Below are 10,068 nucleotides of genomic sequence, written 5' to 3'. Positions count from 1 at the left end.
GTGGCTGCCCTGACCCTGGTGGTGTTCAAGGCCAGGCTGGATGAAGCCTTGAGCAACCTGATCTAGTGAGGAGGTGTCCCTGCCCAGGGCAGGGAGTTGGGACTAGATGATGTGTAAGGTCCATTCCAACCCCTAAATTCTATGATTCTCTTAGATATATTATTTTTTGTGAGAAAAATCACTAAGTTCAGGTCTCAAGAGTAATTAACAGGAGAGAAGAGATGACAATGGAACCTCAGCCAGAAGGGAGGAGACTCTCAGGTCTGATTCATCTGCCAGACAGCTGCAGAGTCTTATTTTTTCTTTAAGGAACAGTATCACTGAAGCAGTAAAAGCCTGGAAAAGAATAGCCAGGGAAGTGATGATTCCCGTTCCCTCAGACTCACTACACTGCATCTGGAATTACTGTGTCCTATTTTGAACTCCCCATACCAGACATATTAAACTGCAGTGAGCCCAGTAGACAGCCACTGAGATGGTGATGAGATCAAACACTCAAAGTGCAGGCAGAGTTGAGGGACCTGGATCTGTTTAGCCTGGAAAAGAGAAGCCTGAAGGCAGGGACCCTCCTGCTGTCTATAACTACCTGAGGGGAGGGTATGGAGGACACTGAGTCAGGCTCTTCTTAGAGGTACACAGTGATAAAGCAAAAGGCCCACAGAGAAGCTGCAAAAAAGGCAGTTCTGACCTGATACAGGAAAAAAAACCCAAAACACAACAAAGGTAATTAAAGACCGGAACAGAGACCCAGAGAGGTAGTGGGATCTCCATCCTAAGAGATTTTGAAATGCCAACTGGTCCAGGCCTTCAGCAAACAAACCCAAATTTTAACACCAACCCAACTTTGAGCAGGAGTTCAGATGACCTTCAGGCAACCAAGATTTTTCTGCAGACCCCCAATATTTTAGTAACAGACAGAAAATCCTTTCTTAGCCTCAGTGCCAAGTTCCCTCTGAAGTCCTAGTACCTGGAAAGAAAATCTAAAGTGACAACTATTAGACTAATCACAAATACTCACCACCATATTGTAGGCATCAGGAACTTCAGTTTCAAACTGAAACTTTCCACCTTGGTAATAGCCCTCATCTAGAAAACAAGAAAAGTAGTTAAATAAGTGAAAACTACAAAGATTAAAATAACAGCACAGGGTTCTCATCAATCCTTAACCTAGTTATACCATACCACTACCTGCTACCTAATCCAAAGAGGGTGTGAGCATAGTGTCTTCCTCCACTCCCAAGGTTTTTACAGCAGAAATTCAAAGTCGGAAGAGTCAAAAGTCCCAGAAAAATACACCATCCTGATCAGAGTGATGGGAGATACCAAGCTAGAGGAACCTTGAACTTCTCATGTCTGTACAAAGAGAATCCCACCAACACATGCAGCACCACCTCACCAACCTGTGAAAGCAGATGGGGCATACTCTTGCACATACACTTGCTAATGCCTGTTAAATCCTGCTCCAGGATTTAGCACATCTTCCCAAACTTGTACTAGCAATCACATACCATGAGTAACACGAACAGTGCGTGCAAGAGCGTGTTTCAGAGTGCACTGCAATAAAAGAGCAAGCAAGATCTTTTATTGTAATTATCTTACTATGATGCATCAGCTAGGAAAATATGTCTGTCTCTCTGTCAACCTCAGACTCAGTATTAAATTATTCAAATGGCTAAATTTTAAAATATGACATCTTAAAATGTCTAGATACATTGAAGCAGAGATAATACAACAGGATAACCGTCAGCCTGCAGCTCTTAAGATGGCTGTGCTTGGAAGCTGGAATGCTTGCAAGTGATCTGAAATGCCTGGCACTGCCATTACTGAGTTTTTTCATTAAACAAGGGCAACAGAGGTACCCTGCCCACACTGGGGGTTTGGGACACCTGAGGAACGCTCTGGCTTAAACTATCTTGAGTAGTCTAGGTCTCTCTATCACACTCCAGGCACAGTGAAGGCTGGAAGGTCAGGAGTGCTGGTTAGCAATGCATGATATTACTAGTTTATATTTTTAAACCAACATCACAAAGGAATGTTCTGTGAAGCAATCCATAGTTTACAGGAAGATTAAAGAAAGTTTTCTTATAATCTAGCTTGTTCCAAACCACAGGGAAAAAAAAAAAAGCTCCTCTACTGCAACTGCTGTCTGCTGGACCCGCTGCCTTCCCAGTCCCTACACAGATCACAGAAGCATAGAATTTAGGGATTGGAATGGACCTTACACATCATCTAGCCCCAACCCTCTGCCATGGGCAGGGATACCACCTCACTAGATCAGGTTGCTCAAGGCCTCATCCAGCCTGGCCTTGAACACCACCAGGGTCGGGGCAGCCACCACATCCCTGGGCAACCTGTGCCTGTGTCTCACCACCCTCACAGGAAAAACTTTTTCTCACATCCAACCTAAACTTTCCCTCCTTCAGTTTGAATCCATTACCCCTTGTCCTATCATTGCAGTTCCTCATACAGAGTCTGACTCCTTGTAGGCCCTTCAGAGATTGAAAAGTTGCTATGAGGTCTCCATGCATAACCTTCTATTTTGTCCTATCAACCAATGCACCATGTGCACATGATCTGGTTTCAGCCTGTGCTACAGTCTCACCACTGCCTGGAGAAGCCCAGAGCTTCCACACTGTAATTGCTGTAACTGCAAGCGAACAGACAGTTCCTAACCTACTTCCTTTTGCAATCTCTTATCAGCTAACTTACTGAAGAGGATAGGGCATCACCCTGTTACACAAGACAAACCCTCTGTTGCAGAGGGCAGCGAGTCAGTAAAAGCTGATGCTGCCAAAGACGAGACCCAACTGCACACTGTGCCCAGCAGGACCTTCAAAAGACCTGTGCCTGCAGAAGAGCCAAATCGCTGCTGGGAAATCCACCTCAGTCCTTCTCTCAAGAGTCTCTGTAGAGCAGCAACCAATTCAGCACATGAGCAGCACCAGAAATTTTGGACTGCAATCACAGCACAGGCACAGAGTATGGAAACAGAACACAGCTGGTCTTCCCCAAACCCCCAGCAATGCTGACAGCTGATTCCACATCAAGCTGCACAGCACAAAGCTGCAAGTCCCAGCCCCTGCAAATCTCATGGTAATAACCTGTCCAGAACACACACTTCTCAAATCCATTCTCCATTCCCACTCCAATTCAATTCTAAAGTGCATTGGATTTATTAGGCAGTCTTCTCAGGCACACCATGCTTCAGCAGCAAGTAAATGGACATGGACTGATTTTTATAGGGAAAAAAACAAGATAAAAGCATTAACCTTTTGTTTTCAAATACACTGAGATTAAAAAAAAAGTAAAGCAAGTCATTATTGAAGAATGAGAAGTACAAGGTGAGTTAAACCAATATCTCTTTGATGAAACTGTTCCCTGTCAAATGCACAAAACACTCAGAGCAAGACACACTGTTCCAGAAAGGAATCGTTGGGAAAATGGTCTAATATCCCCCAGGAGCTCAAACACAACCATTTATGCTATAGAACACAGCTAACTGCACTTTATCCACCATCTAGCACATTATAATAGCACTATAATAGCATTTTAACGAAGTGTCAGGAATGCTCACTATTTCCCAGTATGATAGTTATTTGGCTTAATTTCACTAGTTCCTTGATTTTTGTGGACTGGAGTGAATTGCCCAGCAGCTCCTCATATTCCAGCCTTGCTAAAATGAAATAGATGCCTGTTAATGGATGCATCTGCATGTGCCTTATGTCAAAGCAAACCCTCAGATTTACTGAATCCTCACAGTAAGAGTTAACCCAAAGACACATTGAAGAACAGCTCCAAGGGAGGAGAGCTTGCCAAAAGACTGTCAGATTCCTGCCAGTCAAGCAGCAAGAGGAAAGCCACACTCTATGTGTCTCTGCACACTGAAAACAGCAGGCCTACAGCAGTTGCAGCATGCAAGAACATTAAGGAAGGTCCTTGACTCCAAGCACAGACAGAAAGATCAGCTCAAGAGACCCAAGGGGAGAGGAAAAAAGCTGAACAGTTGTTTTTTGTTTTCTCTGCTCTTCACCACCATGCAGACCCAGCTCAGGATAGCTCCTATTCCACCCAGCCACAGAAGAAACTCCCAGTGTCCATGTATAGGATGAAATCAGTGTCAGCAGAACAGAAGAAACAGGACCAGATGGTGAAAGAACACCTTTTCCTTAAAAACATGTTTAGATTAGCTTAAGCACCTTCACACAGCATATTTCATAGAATCACAGAATTAACCAGGTTGGAAAAGACCTCCAAGAACATCAAGTCCAACCCTACTGTGGTTACTAGACCATGGCACTAAGTGCCACATCCAGTCTCATCTTCAAAACCTGCAGGGATGGTGAATCCAACACCTCCCTGAGCAGTCCATTCCACATGCTGCAAAGGATACCTCATGTATTAATTCAGGATATTTTTTTTGTTCCTGCATTCTATATAAGGCTGAGAAACCTCTGGAAGACTTGGAGCACCTTACATGTTGCACCTTACACTGCAGGTCATTTCCAAATACTTTCAGATCAAATTCCCCTCAAAGACAATTCAATACTCATCACTGCCATGCATTGCAACTTACTTTACATTTTGGGTTTACCTTGACATATTTACCCAAGCAGAAGAGAAAGGCATCTCTCCTCACCCTTTTTTATACAATTCTCCCTGTGTGTTTGTAAATCTTTCACTAAAGCAACAATATAGTCACTCACCACCAATCACTCCCAGGTGTATTAAAAACTCAGATCTCTGAAGATCCTCAGTACCCACCCAGAAATCTTGTGCTGCATTAACAAGATAAGCCTTCACAATGAAGTCATCTTACAACAACTCAAGCAAGTAAATAGGTTCTCAGACTGGGACAAAGCTAATTTTTTAGGCATAGAACAGTGGTGGGGAAAACTGAGGTTCTGGCAGAGTTAACAATGAGGAAAGCACTATAAATAAAACCATCAAATGAAAACAGCTTTAGCACATAAGTTAGGAAGTTAGCCACTGAGAGACTCTTGCAAAAATGGAATACGCGTGAGCTCTGGTTTTCCTCCTCCTGCTTAAATTTATGCCTTCAAGCTGTAAACAGACCAAGCATCCCTCCCACTTAAGTCTCAAATTGCATTATCAACAACCTGACACTAATCTTCGTTTGCATTTGTAAGGTGTTGTGATGCTTGAAAGTGCTGTGAAAAATACTAAACCAAATTATTTCATCACTTTCAAAGAAAAGGCAAGATAATTAGGACAGGCCACAAAGGATGCACTTTGGATAGTAGCTCCTTGAACCAGCAGCGTTGAAATGCTCAGCCATGCTCACTGACACCTGTCATTCTATGGCTTGCAAACCAGAAAACAGGCTCCTTATTAATTCCCTCAAGAATGGGACTCTAAAATAACCACACTAACCCCAGACTACTCCAACTACCTGGGAGCTGCAGGAAAACTGCATTAGCTACATACACTCTTCTAGTTTTCTTCATGTCTAAGCTACCTAAACTCACCTTCATTATTTTTTTTTCTAGGTCATTACCATCTTTCAGTCTCCGCTTCCAATTTTGTGCTCCAAATATCAGTGCAGCAGGCAGGACTCTGCCAGTGTTATAGGCATCTATCTCCTTATTTTCCCTAGATTTTAATCCGTCATACTGCTACAAAAAAGAACTGAGGCAAGTGGCAGCACAAGGGCATTTTTCAACAACAGAACAATTGTTTCAGATGACAAAAGGAAGCAGCAGCCTCAGAGAGCAGAGAAAGCCAGCAGTGTCTGCCTTGGGAACACACAGTTTGTCCACTGCAGCAGTGAACTCTATGTCTTTCCCATTTTCTAGCAGGTGATACTATATATCCACTCATGGTGCACTGCAGAAAGCTCTAACATCAAGGGATCAATATTTCTTGAATTATATGAAAGAAGCAGATACTTCATCAAGATTTTCTACAAAATCATTTTAATTAAAAAACTTACTATCACCAGGATAATTTTGGGACATTAAATACTCACTGAGAAAGGTTATTATGAGAGATGCCCAGCAAGGGAGCTAAAAGTATTTCTGCTTGGTGGTAAAGTTCATTTTCTTATTCAAATTGGTCTTTCTGTGAGAACATAAAGAAGCTTCTTTCACAGTTCTTTGAAGACCAGCCACATGCAAAATGACTGCATAAAACAAAGCACCCAGGAACAGGCTTTGTCCATAACATCAGGCTAGAACTCCACCAAGAAGCATTTCTAATGTTAAAAACCTGCTCAGTCAGTACCTTCATGGCATCCTGACTGACAGCTACTTTCAGGAACTGCCTTGGTGTAGGATTCCTTACAATGTGTGGCTACGGAATTCAAGCCCTAAGGTTAATCAGAATATAAGAGAACTTCACCATAAGCTGAGAGCCCCCAGCAAAATGTGCCAGCACAAACCTCTTTGCTGTGCAGACTCCCACCCGTGGCTTATGCACAACACGCCACTCCTAACCGCGAGAACCACAAGGCAGCCTTAGATATTCCCCGACAGCCACAGCTGCGCCGAGCCCAGCCCTTGTTCCACAAAAAAAGCTGCAGAGAGATTTGCAAAGCACTCCCTGAAGAGTCAAATATATGAGCAGGTTTTCTAGAAATAACTCAGCTGCTTCACGTGACAGACAGTTCCAGGCAGGAGGAGGAAAACCGGTTCTTCCTCGAGACTGCCAAGATTCATGCAATATTGTTTAGACACTACAAAAACAGGTGGCTCAAGCAACAATTTTGGCCCACTTGAGCCTTAAAGATTCTGTGACAACCACTTAGCTGCCTCTCTGCTATCCCAGAGGAACCTAAGATCTAGCATAAGTATAGAAAATCTCAATATTGAAGGGAATCAGAAAACTACAAAGATGTTCTTGGTATGTGTTAAGTTCTGCCTTTAAAGAGCTGTGGTAAGCTGCAGCTGATCACAAGATTCTATACCTGAATTATGCACAGCTGAAAATAGATGTTTACTTTGGTCAGACTGCAACTGCAGAGACTTCAGCTGTGCAGCTATATTTAGAGTAACGAAATGTTAATTAAGATCACCTCATTGGCAAGATCATCTCAGCAATGAAGCTAGCACAAAACCTGCATTGAATGACAGGCTTCTGACTGCAGCATCTTGCTGCTCAGCAGCTAACAGACAAAAACTGACTGTGATTTAGACACCTTGGAAGTAGCATGAGGGAGCCATCATTGCTCCACATTCAAGACATCCGTAACTTGCACAGTGATAATCTTGTAAAGTCAACTCATTTCCAAAATACAATAAAGCAGCAGCACCTAAACTGAAGGACATTTGGTGCAAGCAGACTAACACCCACCAAGTAAACATGAGCACATCTCCAGCAGAGAATAAGAGGTTAAAAGTTCTAGAATAGCACTTGCATTTATTTTTGACAGCACTGACTAGAGCAGCCTCACTCATTTTTCCATCACAAAAAGGAGTCACATGAACGGACACGGTAACAAAAGACCACCCAAGATTTCTACGGCAGGAAGGGCTAGTTGGTTTAGGCTACTAAGCAGCAACAGTGACATCTAGTGCCTCTCTGACTTCAAAATCCAGGATGATCAGAAGCATTCCTACCACTCCGTTAAGTGTAACCCATTATCTCTCTGGGTAAGACATCAAGATGACTCATATACCTCATCCAAATTCTGTTGTTAACAAGTATCTGACAGAAAACGTGCACCTAAAAGAATTAGTTGGCAGGGAGACACTGATCCCAGCACATCTAACTCAAACAGCTCAATGTATTGCACATGGCAAGGTTCTCATTTCAGCAGTCGAACAGTCTCAAACACAAAGAAGTGTATGTGAAGTTTAAATAATCTTCCATGCAATTTCATCCATAAAACATAACTTTCCATTTGAGAATGGACAGCTATTCAAGCAGAATCTGAAATTTCAGGCAGCCATTCAGAAGCTTAGGTGGAAATGCCAAATCCTAAAACTGTTTTTATTGACCAGCATTCCAGCAAAAAGCTTCCCAGGACACTTAAATTGTATTAATAGTAAGAGATCTAACTTCTACATACTTAAAACATTCAAAGAGATTCCTATGCGTTAAGCATTTTTGGACATGAAGAGATTTGAAGATTCCCAGCAGTGTTTTCTCTGTCACCAATCTCTTCACCTCTACAGAATCAAGTCATCAGTAGAACGGAATGCACATGGCAAGATAACAGGGCTGTAATATAATAACTTCTCCAGGCACAACCCGAAATTATTCTCAGCAAATAGAATAAGGTGGTTTGAAAGTGGCTGAGAGAAAAAAAAAAAAGTTTTCAGTCAAAATAAACAAACAAGACTTGAATATTTCCTAAACCTGCTCAATTTTGATCATCTTTTAATTAGAATCCAGTTCTCAAAGTCCAGCCCAGTTTCTCCATTGCCTTAATAAAATAACCATTGTATTAAAGCCAGTCTTTCTTTGACTAGAAAGATCATCGAATTCTTGAGCAAACTCATGGAATTATGTTTCCTAAACACCAACACATGCAGAAACAAAAGCAGTATGTTTAAAAAAGTTACCTGGGGTTACAGTTAGCTGAAAGTAATGAAGCTTGTTTGGGTCGGGAAAATTCACTTTACATGTACCTGTGAAGCAAAAGAATAATTTGTATCAGACAATTAGTTCTCCACTGTTGGGAAAGCAAGTATATCATCTGTCATACTCTTCAAATCGACTCCCTGATCAATCCCTACCTTTCGGTCAAGCGATTTCCTCCTACACTTTATCTCTAAGCACCTCTGCCCTATACAGTTATGGGTCACCTGGAAATTCCACTTCTTTCAGCTGGGAGGAAGAAGGTTATTTCCTTTCAGCAAGCCATGCTGCCTCAAAGACCTCAAAAAGCCAAAGGATTGGGTCTTCTGCATAGATAGTATCTACATGTTAAGATGACAGCACACAGAATGAGCATCTCTTCCTTACGAGCTCTTTGACAGCAATGTGTGTCTCTTAACATTTCATCACACACAGCAATCTGCAAGAAGTCACATCCCCACAGGCTGACATGGTAACAGAGGATTGCTCATACCTGTAAGGTATAATGATACACAAGTTTTCCTGAAAGACTCAGTCAAAAGCTAGTGAGGCTCCATCCAGCTGTCATACTGAACAAGTCTGTGCTGTGCAACCAACTACACACATTAACAGCAAAGGTTATGGAGCATTATGATAAACCAAACACAGCACTTTTGTTCTCAGAAAAGAAGAATTTGATGAGAACAGTGAGAATGAAGAACAAGCACGGGGGAAAAAACCCACAACAATCTGATGAAACTAGTTAATAGTTTCAGTTCAACAGATGCAAGTTCACAGCATAACAGCCCTTTGTTCACATTAGATGACACAAACAAAGTTGTCTTACCATGCACAAAACTGGCCTTTCTGGACTGTGGCAGAGACAAGCTGTCAAGCTGGCACAAGAAGATGTGTGTATCTATGGATACGTTATCATCCATATTATGTAGTGCTCAGCTTCTTAACCCATCAAGCTGGCTGCTCTTTTTCTGTAGTCAAGGAGCTGAATAGTGTCAGATATAAACCCTATTTGCCTGAAAAATGCTAACAACTGTACACAAACCCTAGTAATGCCTCTTCCTGCCCTCCCTGTTTGGTGCTTCTCTTCTGTATTTTTCCTTCCATCAGGCTGTCTGCATGATGACAAGCCTGACTTTTTAGGTCCGAACATTGATCTGGACTTAGAATCATTAGCATCTAGAAGATGCTCAACAGAAACAGCACTCAGAAGTTTTACCTGGAAAGAAAAAACATGGTCAAAGCTTCCAACATAATCCTAGAGAATATTCACTGCTTTTCTTTGCAAGATAAGCATATAGACAAGTCAGTGTGGATGCACCACACGGTAATAGCCTGCACAGACACTCTCAGGCTGCTGCACGCAACCCCCACCGCTTCCCTGCAGGAAAACATCTTAGATTACTCTGAAACAGGAACATGCACCACAGGAAGTCATGCAGAGCAAATGATGAGCTCTCAATGCACCTCTGAGCTGACTAGGCAACAACTTGCAGTAGTGCTTGCCTATACTCCAGGAACTCATGGTAGAAT

The 10,068-nt window shown here is 42.3% G+C and overlaps 1 protein-coding gene across 1 annotated transcript in view; it reads right to left on the bottom strand.

Moving 5' to 3' along the window:
- The window catches only part of UBE2F (ubiquitin-conjugating enzyme E2F (putative)), a gene marked incomplete at its 3' end in the record, with an annotated part of 24,894 nt that overhangs the window by 3,017 nt on the left and 11,809 nt on the right, over positions 1 to 10,068 (bottom strand). The window contains exons 3-4 of the mRNA XM_009074143.1: positions 8,523 to 8,588; positions 1,022 to 1,086 (exon numbers count right to left, since the gene is read on the bottom strand). Coding sequence (XP_009072391.1) covers positions 1,022 to 1,086; positions 8,523 to 8,588 — 131 coding nt within the window. The remainder of the gene's footprint in view (positions 1 to 1,021; positions 1,087 to 8,522; positions 8,589 to 10,068) is intronic.

This window comes from Acanthisitta chloris, unplaced genomic scaffold, assembly GCF_000695815.1.
Source record: "Acanthisitta chloris isolate BGI_N310 unplaced genomic scaffold, ASM69581v1 scaffold30260, whole genome shotgun sequence".
In the NCBI taxonomy this organism is placed as follows: Eukaryota; Metazoa; Chordata; class Aves; order Passeriformes; family Acanthisittidae; genus Acanthisitta; species Acanthisitta chloris.
This window is presented reverse-complemented; position numbering and strand designations above follow the sequence as displayed.